At 33.7% G+C, this 17014-nt stretch overlaps 2 protein-coding genes across 5 annotated transcripts in view; one reads left to right on the top strand and one right to left on the bottom strand.

Annotated features, from left to right (window-relative positions):
* The window catches only part of LOC123674615 (paired mesoderm homeobox protein 2-like), a 97506-nt gene that overhangs the window by 49324 nt on the left and 31168 nt on the right, over positions 1 to 17014 (bottom strand). Inside the window, exon 2 of one of the 2 annotated variants that reach the window (XM_045609548.1) lies at positions 8997 to 9202. The exons of the other annotated variant lie outside the window; for it this stretch is intronic. Coding sequence (XP_045465504.1) covers positions 8997 to 9123 — 127 coding nt within the window. The 5' untranslated portion in view covers positions 9124 to 9202. The remainder of the gene's footprint in view (positions 1 to 8996; positions 9203 to 17014) is intronic. 2 annotated transcript variants of the gene reach the window in all.
* Positions 13638 to 17014, top strand: part of LOC123674614 — a 77167-nt gene continuing 73790 nt past the window's right edge. For all 3 annotated transcript variants that reach the window (XM_045609543.1, XM_045609544.1, XM_045609546.1), the window contains exon 1: positions 13638 to 13856. The gene's annotated coding sequence lies outside the window, so the exon portion shown is untranslated. The remainder of the gene's footprint in view (positions 13857 to 17014) is intronic.

Below are 17014 nucleotides of genomic sequence, written 5' to 3'. Positions count from 1 at the left end.
GGCGCACAAAAGATGATGCGTACCACTCCAAAGTTGCAGACCAAGAGCGCCAAAGACTCCCAAGTCAGCCACCTTTGCCACCGAAATTTCTTTGTGGTAAGTGGTTCGTTGGCTGCGTCGGATCCATACCAGACTCTTTGAAAAACATCTAGACGGCTGAACAAGAAACCATGCACGAGCCAATACATTTCCGTATATGGCTCGGATGTTTCGCAAACGACTCTGCCCATCTTTTATCCGGTCCAAATTAAACGGTTTGATGGAATTACGTTCGAGTATTTCGAAGGACGGTCCTGATGGAAATTACAGAGTTGAATTAGTGTTCGTTATGGAACGATGAATCTGGTCTCCAAGGGCAGAATAAGCGAATTAATAAATGAGCGCTAAAAAGCTGCTCTGCTTGCAGTTTCTATGGTTCCGACGCCTTCATTTATACGAAATTTTCCACAAAGCTTGGAATTGTTATTCTTTATAAAGTGCGCGTCAAAATTATGGAACAAATTCATTTTGCAGAATAAAAATATTTGGCAACAAAATCCTGAAACAAGTCAATTTTTGTTTCACTTTTACCAAATTTTCATGCCTTTTTGAAGGATTTTTGTTGCACTCTGTGCCATCCCCATCAACCCTCTAAATTTTTTGAATAGGGAATGTGGGTCATGTGGTAGTTTTTTTGGCAAGGTCTTTATATCTTCTTTACAGGCGTGTAGAAACTTTCAAGAAAAAAATTTTTTTTTCTTGTTCATAGAGGTTTTCAGTATGAGGACTTCGAGACGAAATTTGACTGATGTCACCGAATGAAAGTCGACCATTACAGTTACAGTTGTGTTCATGCACAACTTTCAACACCTACGATTAATGGAGAAAAAAAATGGAGTGACATTGGAAATTTTTTTTCTTCATTAATGTACCACCCGGGGAATGATTGTGCATTACAAGATAAGTTAAATTAAACTAATAACATACCTACTTAAGATCATAACTGAAGCGCAGTATTTCACACATACTAATTTTTCATGTGAGGGGCTTGAAAGTTGTGCATGAACGAAACTGTAATGGTCGACTTCCATTCGGTGACAAATTTCATCAGGTACCATCGCCTTAAAGTAAATGAGCCATGACAAAGTGCACATACTGAAAACCTCTTCGAACTAATTTTTCAAAAAAATTTTTTCTTGAAAATTTCTGCACGCCTGTAAAGAAGATACAAAGACTTTGCCAAAAAAGTACCACATGACCCACTTTCCCTCTTCAAAAAATTTAGAGGGTTGATGGGCATGGCACAGGCTGCAACTAAAATTCTTCAAAAATGCATAAAATTTGATAAAAGTGAAACAAAAATTGATTGTTTCAGGATTGTGTTGCCAAATATTTTTCTTCTGAGAAAATGAATTTGTTCCATAATTTTGACGCGCACTGTATACACGCAAAATTTGGATTCGGTCAGATCTGTAATAACGGAAATATTGGTATTTTCTTTTGCAATTATCTTCCCGAATTTTCGATATTTACGCGGAGTTTGAAACTTTCATTTCCCATCAACGTCCAAAATCTCGAATACGAATTCATATTAATTGCTTCAGCAGAACCATAGAAAATCCAATAATTTTGAGAAAATAACTCTTTATCAACAAATTCAACCAGGTTGAAATTTAGTTTGTAATGTATAATATTCTGCACTCATGCCGTATTTCAGAACCCAACATCTAGATAAATTAACTGGCTATATTTATACAGGGTGTTTCCAAATTAGACGTGAACCTTGGTGGACGTGTTAGTATATGACCCATTTGATGTCGTTCGAGCTATATTAAGTGACAACCAAAATTCAACAGTTTACGAGGTATTTGAGTTTTTTGATTTTTGAAAGATTTCTCACCGTACTTCATTTTTCGTCGATTATTTTTACGTTGACCAAATTATTTTCGTGGCCAGCGAAAATTCCGGATCTAACTCCGTTAGAATAGACGAAACAACTAGAAGATTAAAAGTAAATTTCAGGCGTATAGTAACAACTGAAAAAACGAGAAAGAGGGCACGTGCTTGTATGTATAAGGAATGGTGGAGGTCATTTCAAACATAATTTTTCAATACATTCTTCACTGATGTTTTGAGATTAATTGCAATAAAAAAAATATTTAACTCATTACTTTACTCTTTTTGCTTCTTTTCCCTTTCAAATCGAAATCTGCTGAAACAAAACTAGCGCATGCATTCTAACGAAAATTTTTTGAAATAAAGAAAGAATTTGGCAATTTTTCAACATAATTTGGTCATACATATTTTGTGGGATTCGAAAGTTGCAGGCAAATTTATATCATATTTCATATAAACATATTTCATGTGATCTCCAAGGTCGCATGAATGAATTTCCTTCACCTAAGAATGATGTTAAGCCATCATGGTTCATTTTTGAGCGCTGGTTCCCCAAACAAAAAAAGAACAATGTTATTCATGAAATACAGCCTCAAATGTGCGAAAACCTCGTGATTATGTAGACTGATGAGGTTTGCTCTTACCATCAACCTGTAGTGGACGATATAATTTTTGAAACATAAGTGCAGTTAGTCTAGCCTCTTGAATAGAGTGAAAACATTAAAGCTAAGTGATGTTTGTTTTATTCCTCTTAAAAATCCTAATGCGCTAACTAATTGAATCATATTTTACCTAGTTGACCTACGCTATCAGTTTTTCTCTTCCGTATATTTTCAACGAACAAGTTTTATATTAGGGTTGTTCCATTAGCAGAATTCAAAGTATATTTGATGTATTTTTTTAGTTTTTCAAAACATATTCCAAAATTTTTGTTTTTATTTTAATTGTAAATATTTATTCTGCACAGTCATCTATGTCGATTTATCGAACCAATTGATTTATCTATATATTTCTTTGTTTCTTTAATTAATTTTCAGTTTGAATTTACATATTCACCGATTTGTCTAGTATGTTCCTATTTACCAAATTTTATATTGTAGCACATATTTAAATTTAAGTAACCGTTGATATTTATGGAACACATCAAAAAGTACACCCCAAATGTAACATGTCACCTATAACACCCTCGTGCCACCCAAGAAAACACAAATGAGCAAGTTCTGTCTCCCTCCAATGATTCTTATCTCTTGAGTAGGCGCAGTGTACACAGCGGTAACGTACATGTATAAAGTGATAGTTTTTTCAACGCCAATCAAACCATATCGCGATGAATACGAAATTAGCAGTTTCATATTGTTCACGGTCGAAAAACCCCGTAAAATACTGGTAAAGTTTCACTTAGTTGGACCATGAAAATTCGTACCATATGCGACTTTTGACCCCGTGGACGAAGCCGATAGAGCATGTGGCTGTTTTATGTATCAAATTGAATTACATTAATGAAACGGTTCCGTTGAAAGAGAACAAATTGAATGATATATATCTCTGTAGTGGAAGTAGATTGTTCTGATTGAAAAGAATGGTTGATTTCATTTCACTCAGAGTGGGAGTTGTTGATTTTTGTTATTTTGCGCGTTTTCTATTTGGGGATGACATCCGGCAAATTGGTTGTCCGTAATTGTAGTAGAATTTTTGCAGTATGATGTACTTACATACTGGAAAATTGTGGGAATGATAAATTTAAAAAATATTCAATGAAAATTTATTTTTTTATTTCATTTTAACTTTTAGTTATTGGAATGAGTAAAATGCAATAAATGACTGTAATTATTATTAGTAACAAAATTAACAATTGTTATTTTTCATTTCTGTTATTTTGTTCAAATGTCTGATGTGACTTTCCAATTCTAAGAAAATAATGATCAGGTTGACTCAAAATTCGTCTTAAAGTTCAATTCCTTTCTTCCGGCCATTTGTGAACAAATTTTGAAAGAAAATATTCAGCAACTTGAAACAGTCTTGAGATGTCATTATATATTTCGTTTAAGTTCGTTGTAAAGTCAAAATCCACACGATGTTCCTGGAAATTCAGAAATCCCAATACTGATCTCATTTATTTGAGAAATAGTGTTTTATTGTATTGGAACTCAATTACTCTTGGTAATTCCATAAATTTTCATGCCAAACTTCAGATGAAACATTTAATACTTTGTGAAATTTTTATTTTCTCAGAATTTATGTCCAAGATTTTGACGGAATGTTGTTCGAAATGAAAAAGTACTCTGGTAATAGGTATAGCAAGATTCCTTCTCATAATTTGCTCCCTAAAACTCAGCTACTCACAGTACAGGGTGTCCCAAATTCGATGCTCACTGAAAGCAGCTCGAGAAGTATAAGACTGAGAGAAAAATATCCCTTGATCTTTTTTTTTCGAAATAATATCGGAAAGTAGATCATAGATATTTTGATTCGTTTTCGAGTATCAGGGTGTTTTTGAATGATGATGAAACGTTTTTTTAGTGATTTTTATGTATAATACTCAACATCACAGGACTCACCTGGCGTTCTAGAGGAGATTTGTTTGTATTCAATTGGGACACCCTATATTTTTCAACTCAGTTTTTCAGCCACAGGTTTTTCGAAAAGCATTCCGTTTCCGGTTATTGCAAAATGTTATCCGTTCCAAAGATATTGAGATTTTCGACTTCATTATTTCACCTTAAATATGAATATTTTTCATTGATTTCTAGATTTAATTCTATTGTTTAATTGAATCAAATAATATATAGGGTGTTCCATTTTAAAGCATCAACTCTCCTCTATATCTGTAAAAGGGTGATTAATTTAATTCTGATTCGGGATTAGCGGTAGTTCCCTTTTGTCACGTAGGGGGCGCTGTTTAAGGAAATGGCCTTATTTTCATGGAAACGATAACGAATAACTTTCATTTCTTTTCTTAGAAGACGCTGAATAATGCAATATTTCCATTTCAATGGAAACGACAGCAGAATTTTCTGTGAGAGAAATAGAAAATGATATGGCAATCAAGTTAAGCACTGGCAAATCCAAAAAGGGCGGTCCCTTCAAAAGTCACCAGTTCAATTTTAAACTAATTCGAGAGTGGGTGCGAGCACAATATTTCCCGACATCTTAGTTACGATAATTTCTATGCTTAATTTGAGTTGATTATTGGAGTTACCACAGATTTCAAACTACAATCAACAAGTTGGTAGGTCGATTAAAGTTTTGAGAAGCCCGATATTAAATTTTCGAATGAAATGTTGATACCCACACTCTTGTTAAACTCCAAAGTTACCCAAAGTATGAAATCCCCTTGAAACGATAAAATTATTTCGTTAACTCTGCATCGGTTGCTAACTCATAACTGAACCAACTCAATTATGCCACTTTAATTGAACTCTGTATATTTTACGATTGACTCTTTGTGTGATCTGTTAAATCTTTCTCGAGTTCAATTACTAATATTTAATACATATTTGTATTTATTTGCCAAGAGATACAATTTCAACTGATAAAGCGACATTACATTTAACAAACGAAAAGTGAAAATTATTCAAAATTATACAATTCAATAAAACAGCTTATGAACCGAATAAATAATTGAGGATGAATACTCAAGTATGTTTCCAATTTTTGTATTTTTTGAAACAATTCTTCATGTTCACAGTCTATTTCATTAAATTAATGAAGGATGATTGTGTTCAAAGAGTTAACATCCCATCATCAGAGAAAGTCATATATTATCTCTCCTACTCTTCGGTGAAATGGATATGCAAATCATTGTTACAATCTTAAAAATTTCAATTTTATATTTTGATTGATGGTGACTTTAATCAATATTTCATAAATTTTAATTAATATTCTCATTAATACATAAATATTCTAATTAATACATAAATATGTATTGAATGAGAACTCAATCATGCCACTTTAATTGAACTCTGTATATTTAACGATTGACTCTTTGACTGATCTGTTATATCTTTCTCAAGTTCAATTAGCTCTATTCATGTAAATGACCATGAACGGTCTTCAGTCTGCTGGCATAAGGTCCGAAAAATAGGTGTGTAATTAGAAGGAACCCAAGTCATGAGGATCGTTTCATCCTTATTTATCTTTACTTGGGTAACATTAGCGCAGATGTTAAGTCAGGAGACCGTATAGCCTCCGGCAGTAGAATTAGATGGCTGGAGCATTTAATGAACTATATTTGTCTTCCTTTGGAGAATCGAGGATGCCTTAGAAAATTAATGAAATAATTCAATTATTTCTTCATTTTCACTATGTTCATTCGTTATCTCTCTCAAGAATAGAAGACTATGTGATGAACCAATAAAGATAACCTTATTCCCGATGAACATTTAGAGGTAATAATGACCATTTAACCCATGTCAAATTTATTAATTTCATATTTTCATAGAACAATTTCATTTCTATATGACATTAAATTATTAATAGTGAGAGTAATAGGTTAGCAGAACATTCACGAAAAATGAATTTGCCTTTTTTTGATTTCGACGTTTTTGATATTATTATGTTTATGTTTCTGCCTCAGCTGGTTGTACAATTTCTGGAGTTTTATAAATAAAAGACTTTCATCTACTCCTATTGAATTATATATTCATTATTCAACTGCTTTTGAGCAATTAATAGTATCTATTAACAAACAGCGTGAGTTATAATAATAATCACTACTATAACTCACTATAATAAATCGGAAAATATGGATCTGTGCTTCTATACTTCTCTGCTTCTATTCGATTGGCCAAAAGGGAACATTCCATTATTGTTATTGAGGGGAGGAATGTCCGAGGGAATGTCACTTTAATAATTTTGACGTTTTCAAATTAAGTTGATATTTAATTATTATGAATGTTTTGCTGAAAACGATTAACTCAGATAGTGAAGATGAAATATTATATAGGTATACATTTCCAAAAGACAAACAGCTTATGTTACCATACAGAATTACTTTCCCGAAAAAAATATAAAGGAGTTTGAAAACCTTTTCAAGATTGGTGTAGCAGTAAGATCATTAAGTCATCGTTTACAGGGAATGTTTTTTTTTTATTTTAATGCATTTTTATAGGCAACTATTAAGGTTTTTCAATAAAGTTCTATGTCTGTACTCTGCACTGGATTCGAGCTAGCCGAAGCTAGTTCGATTGTGATTGGTGATACTAAGTTTCCATCTCTCTTGTACTCGGGATCGAGCACATATGTTTATTTCCCGTTCCTTCTGTCTATATACTACGTCTGTATTTTTTTTTAGTATTTATTGATATAGTCGTAGATAAAGTATAGTATTCAACTTGCGGTAATGGTCATAACTCACTTGATGAATTACCGCACTCGCCTGCGGCTCGTGCTGCAAACTTCATCTGCGTGAGTTATGATCTACATTACCGCTAGTTGAATAATATACTATTAATTTTCATTAACCTCAATAACAAATAACATAGTTTCATAGTTTTATCAATCTGAGAAATTTTGTTATTGGAGAAAAAGAGTAATTAATAACTATGAATTCTTCTTCATGAATCCCCAAAAGAATCCCAAATGGCATTAAATTGCACAAGCTACAATTGAAAAAGGTATTTACATTCAGTAGGTATAAGTTCATGACACGGTGTTTACTGAATGGAAATTCATTTGAATCGACATTAAATGGCTGTAATTCTATTTGTTCTTTTCAATTACCTACATAAAAAACAATTGTTTCTCTGCGAAACATATTAGGCCAATTGAAAGGTCCCCTGCCTGATGCATAGATGGTGGTGCTAGTATTAAATGATTTATAGTTAGTACCAACCTTCAAACGATACATGTCAAAATTTGGCAGCAGTCCGACCATTAGTTTGTGAGATATTGCGTTGTGAGTGTAGCTACTTTTGTTATTTGAAAACAGATGGAAAAAAAAGAATTTCGTGTGTTGATAGAATATTGCTTTTTGAAGGGAAAAATACTGTTGAAGCAAAATCTTGGCTTGATGAAGAGTTTCCGGGGTTTGCACCAGGAAATTCAACCATCATTGATTGGTATGCTAAGTTTAAACGTGGTGGAATGACCACCGAAGACGGCGAACGCAGAGGACGCCCAAAAGAGGCTGTCACCGACGAAAAAATTAACAAAGTGCACAGAATAATTTTGAATGACCGTAAAGTGAAGTTGATCGAGATAGCAGACATGTGAAGATATCATCTAAACGTGTATATCATATCATTCCCGAATATTTGTACATGAGGAAGCTTTGTGCAAAATGGGTGTCGCGCGAGATCACAATCGATCAAAAGTAACAACGAGTTAATGATTTTGAGCAGTGTTTGAAGCTGTTTAAGTGGCATAAACTGAATTTTTGCGTCGAAATGTGACAATGGCTGAGTGGACTGCACACGATGAACCGAATTCAAAGCTAGGAAAGACACAACAGTCAGCTGGCAAGGTTATGGCAGCAGTATTCTGGGATGCGCAAGGTAACGAACGTTCATTAAAATTCGTGGTCAAGAGTGCTGTGCGAGTTAATTTTCTGTGACAACGAGTACCATATTACTAACATTTGTTCGAATATGGGAAGAATATGGTACAAGCTAAGCGCTACCCACACCCACACCCACAGAAAATTAACTCCAATTTCTCCACGGAACTCTTGACCACGAATTTTAATGAACGCTCGTTATAATATCATTGATCATCTCCAAAAGGGCTAGACCATCAACAGCGATTATTATATGGCGTCATTGGATCGTTTAAAGGATGAAATCTTTAAAAAAATGAAAAAGATATACCTTTCTTATAATGTTCAATTCATAGTATTTTGGTATATCCGTGTAAATTACAAATGAAGTAGAAGGTTGCAAAATAGAATAATTTAAAATTAACAGGCTTTCTGTACTATCTAGCCGTAGTCTTATCGGTTTTTCACCTGACGTTTAGTCTACACCTCACGTAGGTATCTTCAAGGATTTTTAGCTCGGGACAGGACACTACGAATTATTACTCAGATTTTTCCTCATAAAGCTGAACATCATTAATTTTTTAAATTACCAGCGCTAAAATATTCACGAAACCGAGCTAACGAATAAATAAAAGTGTTTACTAACATTTGGACGCTTCTGTTGCAATTCCAGTTAAAACAAGAAGAATCCTCTTATCTTCAAAAAGACAAACCTGCCAAACCAAACATATTCCTGTGAAATTCCACACCCTTGCTGAAAAAGGGTCATTCATCTGATACCAATCTTGGGGAATGCAGATTAAAGTGCACAACTTTGGGTCTTCCCTGAATCACCTCATTAACTTCTTCACCCTTGAAAGAAATGGGCAGTTCATCACCAGACGTAATAAATACAATAACATGTTTACTGAAGTAGTTATTTGAGCGTTCATGCATCAAGTACACGTTATTAGTGGGGTGGTTCTCACTCCTCAAAAGTGTCATTGTTACGAATATTATGCGAACTTGTAGAGCACGCCCCGGGATTCTGTCAATTACGCTTATTACGCTCGATTGTATGGAGCTTCGGATGTGGTCTATTAATCTAGTTTTTGATCTTTCGCGCTGGTCGTCGGTTCAACCCTATGTGAGAGGGTTGGATACATATCTTACATCGGACGGAGGTAGGTTGGCTGAGATTTATATCGTAAAGACGTGGAAATATATATTCATATTTTATTTCTGAAGACCTATAATAAAACTATCAAAATATTTTGAGCGGGAAATTGCTTGGGGGATAACTTTCCGTGGTCTTGAGTTTTTATTCTGGATATATTAAATATTAAAATATTTGTATTAATTTGCCGAGAGATACAATTTCAACTGAAAAACAATATTATATTTATCGAAAGAGAAGTGAAAATTATACAAAACTACACCATTCAATAAAACAGCTTATAAATCGAATAAATAATTGAGAGTGAATACTCCCGTGAACATGTTTCCAATTTTATGTATTTTTGAATAAAATTCTTTATTTTCACAGTCTATTTCATGAAAGTAATGAAGGATGATTCTGCTCACAGAGTTAAACTCCCATTAACAGAAAAATTTATATAATATCTCTCTCTTACTCTTCGGTGAAATGAATATGCAAATTATTTACAGAATGAAAACACTCTCAGAAATTTTAATTTTATATTTTGATTGATAGTGACTTCAATCAATATCATCTCAATTATTATTCTTATTAATACATAAATATACAGGGTGTTTCCTAAACATGCGGCAAAAATTCAGGGGGTTGTTCCTTGGACTATTTTAAGCATGTTTTGTCCTTGGATGATTTTTGAAAAACCTCTTTGTTTCGAAGATACAGGGCGAACAACATTTTTCATATTTTTAAAATTAATAATAGTTTAAATAAAAATGCGTACCGCACTGTGTTTACTAAGTAGGTACAATTTATTTTTAAATTTGTTTAACAACATTCCAATTACTAAAAACGGCCAGTTTTTTGACTAAAAATTGATAAGTGCAGATGGTAAAGGAATACAGATTAAACACGGTTTTCATTTGAATTCGTTTTGTGATGTATTGGTATTGTGGGTGACTGCCTAATAGGGCCGATATTTTTACCAGAAAGACTTACCGGGGACGTGTATCGCAACTTTTTAGAACAAACGTTACCTCTGTTTTTGGAGGATGTACCATTGGCAATAAGACATGCAATGTGGTTTATGCACGATGGTGCACCAGCGCATTTTAGTTTGGTTGCTCGTGAGTTTTTAACATTAACATACGGAGATCGCTGGATTGGAAGAGGTGGACCTCATTTATGGCCTGCTCGTTCCCCGGACTTAAACCCCTTAGATTATTTCCTATGGGGCCATCTAAAATCATTAGTTTATACCACTCCAGTAGAAAATGTGGAAGACTTGCGAAATCGGATCATTGCTGGGTGTAACTTAATAAGAAATGATCCTGGTGTTTTTGAAAGGGTTCGGCAGTCAATGAGGAGAAGATTGGATGCTTGTATGCTGGCTAGAGGTGGTAATTTTCAACAGTTTTTGTAGGTTGAGTTGAATTTTCATGTAATTTTTCATAATAAAATGTTATTATCTGAAATTTTGTTTCCCCTATATCTTCGAAACAAATAGGTTTTTCAAAAATCATCAAAGGACAAAATATTCTTAGAATAATCCAAGGAACAACCCCCTGAATTTTTGCCGCATGTTTAGGAAACACCATGTATATTGAATGAGATTTCAATCTGATTCAATCGTCGATTAGTATACGGTTAGATTTTGCTCGAATATAGTGGTTATTATTTATAAAATCTTATATCTCATTTCCACGAAACATGTAAATCAATTAAAAAGATAGCATGGAAGTAGTTTATTTTGATTTCGTTAATTATGTTATTGTCTATATACCTAGGTCACACATCTCAGCAGATCTAACCTCTAACAAAAATTGCAAGTAGACCTCCCAAATAACATGATGGATTGTAATTATTCATAATGAATATTTCTATCAACTATTTCACGCTATAGATGACCCAATGAGGAGCTGCAGATTATCCATAATTCCTGACTCTGATTGACCTCTCAACTCGCGAATTGAGTGAAATATGGTATCACTGATATGTTTCCGCGCGCTTCATGTCAAATTTGATAGTTCATGGGGACAAAATTTGCTTACTGAAAATTACATATGGTCCATCCATTTATTACTCTTCCTATTTTTTTGCTATTCTAGTTGAATTGGTTTTTTTTAATGGTTCTGGTGACGCAATCAAAATGAAATTTTGCATCGATTGGATCTGTTGTCACGGAAAAATTCGGTATATCTTTTCCAACAATCTTCTTGATTTCATAGTTCTAATGATGTAATAAGCTCAAAAGTTTTGCAGAAAACCTTAAATTCTTTTTAGATATATATCTATAATGACATTTTTCGTACTCTTTTCGAATTTTCTCTGATTTTGGTGACCTAATCGACATGAAATTTTCAATGAAGCTTGAGATTATTATATCACATATAACTGCGAAATTTTATCTCAATCAAAGATATAGTTTTAAAATTATCTGATCAAAATTAAAAGGCCATATTTACGGAACCTCCAGTCGGATTTAGCCCCTTAACGAACTCAAACTTGAAAATTTCAAGTTTTTTGGTCTTTCCGTTCGAGAGTTATCGTTTTTGCGGCCGGACGAATATAATCATCAGTAGTCGTCCTTATCGTGAAAAAATACCAAAACAGATTTCCCAATTTTTCTTTTAAATTCCAAAACCTAATCTCCTTCCGATCAAAGTGATATAAATTTTTGCTTAAGTACCCCTCGCCAGGGGAGGTCCCGAAGCGTGTCTTGGGCATCTCATAAATTCCTCCTAAATTTGATTGCGGCCAAGAAAATCACATAAAACTGGATTAGACCGATAAAAAGAGGGGTATAGTTATTTATGTATCAAGAGCATTCAGTAGATCAAGATAGATGCCTTAAAACCCGTGATGCATACAAACTTTTGTGTCATACTAGTTAATTACTAGATCCACAAATTTGAAAATTCATTTCGTATTCTTTTCGATTTTTTTCTGATTTTGGTGACCTGATCGACATGAAATCTCCAGTGAAGCTTGAGATTATTATTTCACATATAAATGCGAAATTGTATCTCAATCAGAGATATAGTTTTAAAATTATGTGAACAACATTGAAAGGCCATATTTACGGAACTTTCAGTTGGATTTAGACCCTAAACGAACTTAAACTTGAAAATTTCAAGTTTTTTGGTCTTTCCGTTCGAGAGTTATCGATTTTGCGGCCGGACGAACATAATCATCAGTAGTCGACCTTATAGTGAAAAAATACCAAAACAGATTTCCCAATTTTTTTTTTAATTCGAAAAGCTAATTTCCTTTCGATCGAAGTGATATAAATTTTTGCTTAAGTACCCCTCGCCAGGGGAAGTCCCGAAGTGTGTCTTGGGCATCTCATAAATTCCTCCTAAATTTGAATGCGGCCAAGAAAATCGCATAAAAACTCGATTAAACCGATAAAAAGAGGGGGATAGTTATTTATGTATCAAGAGCATTAAGTAGATCAAGAGAGATCTCTTAAAACCCGTGGTGCATACAAACTTTAATTTAGTTCTAGATCTAGTTAATTACTAGATCCACAAATTTGAAAATTCATTTCGTATTCTTTTCGATTTTTTTCTGATTTTGGTGACCTGATCGACATGAAATCTCCAGTGAAGCTTGAGATTATTATTTCACATATAAATGCGAAATTGCATCTCAATCAAAGATATAGTTTTAAAATTATCTGAACAACATTGAAAGGCCATATTTACAAAATACGGATTTAGCTCCTAAACGAACTCAACCTTGAAAATTTCAAGTTTTATGGTCTTTCCGTTCGAGAGTTATCGTTAATCATCAGTAGTCGACCTTATCGTGAAAAAATACCAAAACAGATTTCCCAATTTTTTTTTCAAATTCGAAAAACTAATCTCCTTCCGATCAAAGTGGTATAAATTTTTGCTTAAGTACCCCTCGCCAGGGGAGGTCCCGAAGCGTGTCTTGGGCATCTCATAAATTCCTCCTAAATTTGATTGCGGCCAAGAAAATCGCATAAAAACTGGATTAGACCGATAAAAAGAGGGGGATTACGATATGGAGTGTTAAGCCCGGTATGTATGTGGCCTTCAACCATCCGTAGGGGCGCCGTTCGTGGGGTGCGAAGACAAATGCACATAGAGGTTGGCCAGGTAGAGGTACCTTCCCCAGGTAGGCCCAGTCGCAGTCACCAGACACTTGTGGAACGAGTTGGAGACAACTTCTGCAGTTGCGAGCCTTTTCATATCAGACAGTCCGTTCGTTTGCCAGAGTTTGAGGTTATGTTTGTTGGATTCGCGGGAATTCTAGTGACGTTAGCAACCCTTCTACCGAACAGTTACGTGATTTACTTGCAGTGATTTGATATGTGAATTTTTGCCTTTTTTGAGGATATTATTGAAGGTAAGTGAACATTTTTTCTCTTGAATTAGTTATTGTCAACTGACATCATTCCAAAATAAACAAAATTTTGCGAAATCTATAAATATTGACAGAAAGTGAGAGTACCTCGGTTCGACAACCAACTTTTTGAACAATATTTGAATTTACATTATTACCAACTAGAATCGAATGATTTTCTTAGACTGACAATTTGTTTCCGAAAATGATATTAGTCTAACCTTTCGTGAAAATCGAACTAACGTGGAAATTGATTGAATTTCAATATCGAAATATCTAAATTTAAATATTATATTTCATTAGAATCAATCTTTTCTCTATTCAGATTTTATACAGTTTTGAACTTTTGATTTATGAAAATCCAAAACAGGTCTAGTAAGTTATATGAAAAAAAATTATACACTAGTCCAAATACAAAGTTAGCCCGAAATTTTATACAGAATAGTAAACAACCTTAGCTGCAGGATTTGTTTCTTTCATTATTGTTTCAAGTACAATTCAAGTTAATAGACATTTTTTAATAAATTTGATATTGTCAAGTTCTGCAAACTTTTGTTTTTGAATAAAACAAGAGTCAGTTATGTGCTTTTCCAAAGAAAGTATAGGTACCTCATAGTTTTGCTCCTTGGATTACACACAAAAAACTAGACATATCTGAATAGCACAGAATGTCGAACCAAAACCTATTTGCAATTTTTTTTGCACATGTCACTCCTTGAGAAGAAACGTTAGCCAACCCTTTTTCTGAAGTGATCTATTCATCCACCTACTACAGTACTCAACACATGTTGATAGGAAGCAAAGTTTAAATGGCGCTTTATTTCCCTATGTTTTGAAATCAGCTGTAACTGATCTTATCTGCAAGACCCCCAAGCAGATGTCTACACGCAATAGAATGTTTCTTGACGTTTGTGAAGGTGGAATTGTAACTTGAACAAACACAGTCGATAGTTCGTATTTAAGAAACATATGCTCCAGTGACGGCTCGTCAGGGTCGGCAGGGTCGGCCGGGCCGACCCAAAAATTATCAGGAAATAGAAAATAGTTCTAGATATTCAATTCATTCAAACTCAATCGGAGTTATCGATTTCGATATCCAAATTCCCTCGGTAATGAATATTTCCACTCAGAACAGGAAAATATAACTTATACCGGCCAATATTTTCTTTCGGACCCACCTAATATTCGATTTCCAAAGCATCCAGCGTTGTTATTCCCTTTCATAAATTATAACAAACCACAATCGTAAATGGTTACTTTTCGTAACATCACCCCAAACAAGTTATTCCAGAATTGTACGTAACACCGTAACATTAGGTCTGAAATGTAACACAAATGTTACAATTATACAATTGCAACTCCTGAAATATCACTGAAAGCATCTCATCACGTTAGGTCGGCCGAGAGCCGATGGCGGAACCAGCGCTACCGAGAGCGCTATGTAAAGGAAAAGATACTACGACATACGCCCAGAATACGACCACTCAGTAGAACGGCACAACAACTCGATGTAAGGTCGCTTCCCAATACACAGGGTCGGCTGGCCGGTTATCCTATTGCAGAGCGTCAAGCAGCAACTTTTTACAGTTTATTTGAAATATTTGATAATTAAATGAATGGTTAATTATGAGACATTATGTCCTAATCAGAAAATAACTTATTTATGCCGTTCGATAGTAGCTATTGATTTTCAGATCATGAAAATATAATAAATATATTCAAATGAATGGTTGATTATGGGATATAACGTCTTAATCAGAAAAAAACTTATTTATGCCGTTCGATAGTAGTTAGCTTTTGATTTTCTGATCATGTACTGGGACAATGCTATCTTCGGAGATTCAAATATGCTGAATGGTATTACGGAATTCATTTTCTCAAATAATATTGTTTCCGATGTTCCTGAATTATATAAGTTATTTTGTATGATTTTGTCCCTGCCACCAACATCCGCGTCAGTAGAAAGAAATTTTTCAGCGCTCAAAAGAATAAAATCTTTCAGTAGGAACATGATGTCTCAAGACCGTTTAAATAACATGGCACTGATATCAATCGAAAGAGGTTTAGTTAAAGAACTAGCCAGAGGAAACATTTTTTCGAGAAAATAATTGATGACTTCGCGACAAAGAAAGATCGTCGAATTGATTTGATCTATAAAAATGAATAAAGGGTAAGCAAGCTCATACATTTTCGACCAGAATACATGCGGTCATTTCCACAATATTTTTTGTGGTCTTTATAAGTTTTTTTTATATTTTATACATTTATTTATATGTTTTCGTGAGAGGTTTTCTCTATGTTTATTCAAATATATATTTTATGTTGATAATTGAATATTTTATTATTTCTGTTTTTTCAAGAGTTTCATTTTATTTCAGTTTTCATTGATTTGAGAACTACATTTTTATATTGGGTTATAATAGGGCTATTCTAGGTGAGGTTTCCCATTAAAAACAAAAAACCAACCCGTCCTCTTGGGTGACGTGGAAATCTATTTGTTTATATATATTCATTTATATAGTTATAAGTATGATAAGGGGTGTGGGAAAATTTATATATATTTATATATATATATATATACATATATATATATATATATATATATATATATATATATATATATATATATATATATATATATATAACCACGCTAGTGTGAATTTAAAAAAAATATATATATATATATATATATATATATATATATATATATATATATATATATATATCATATATATATATATATATATATATATAGCATATCAGTGACGGCTCGTGCCCTCGAGATGTGGGTCGGCCACACACACACACATATATATATATATATATATATATATATATATATATATATATATATATATATGTGTGTGTGTGTGTGGCCGACCCACATCTCGAGGGCACGAGCCGTCACTGATATGCTCCGTTTCGACAATAAAAAAACCGTTTCTGAAGATACATTCAATTGGAATTCCAAGTATGTTGCAGTTTTTTTAACAATAACCTTGTACCTTGTTCTCACCAAATATTCGAGACTTTCAATAGAGTGCGAAAAGTCTCCGACTTCTTAGCTACTTCCGCTAGACACCGGAAGATTCTCTCCTTGAACTAGTTTCTGAGAGATGTTCAACTCTTCAAAGCCAGATGGGAGAATAGGAGCTGTCCTC

This window comes from Harmonia axyridis, chromosome 3 (genome assembly GCF_914767665.1).
Source record: "Harmonia axyridis chromosome 3, icHarAxyr1.1, whole genome shotgun sequence".
Classification (NCBI taxonomy): domain Eukaryota; kingdom Metazoa; phylum Arthropoda; class Insecta; order Coleoptera; family Coccinellidae; genus Harmonia; species Harmonia axyridis.
Note: the sequence above shows the minus strand (reverse complement) of the source record. Positions and strands in the feature narration are given on the sequence as shown.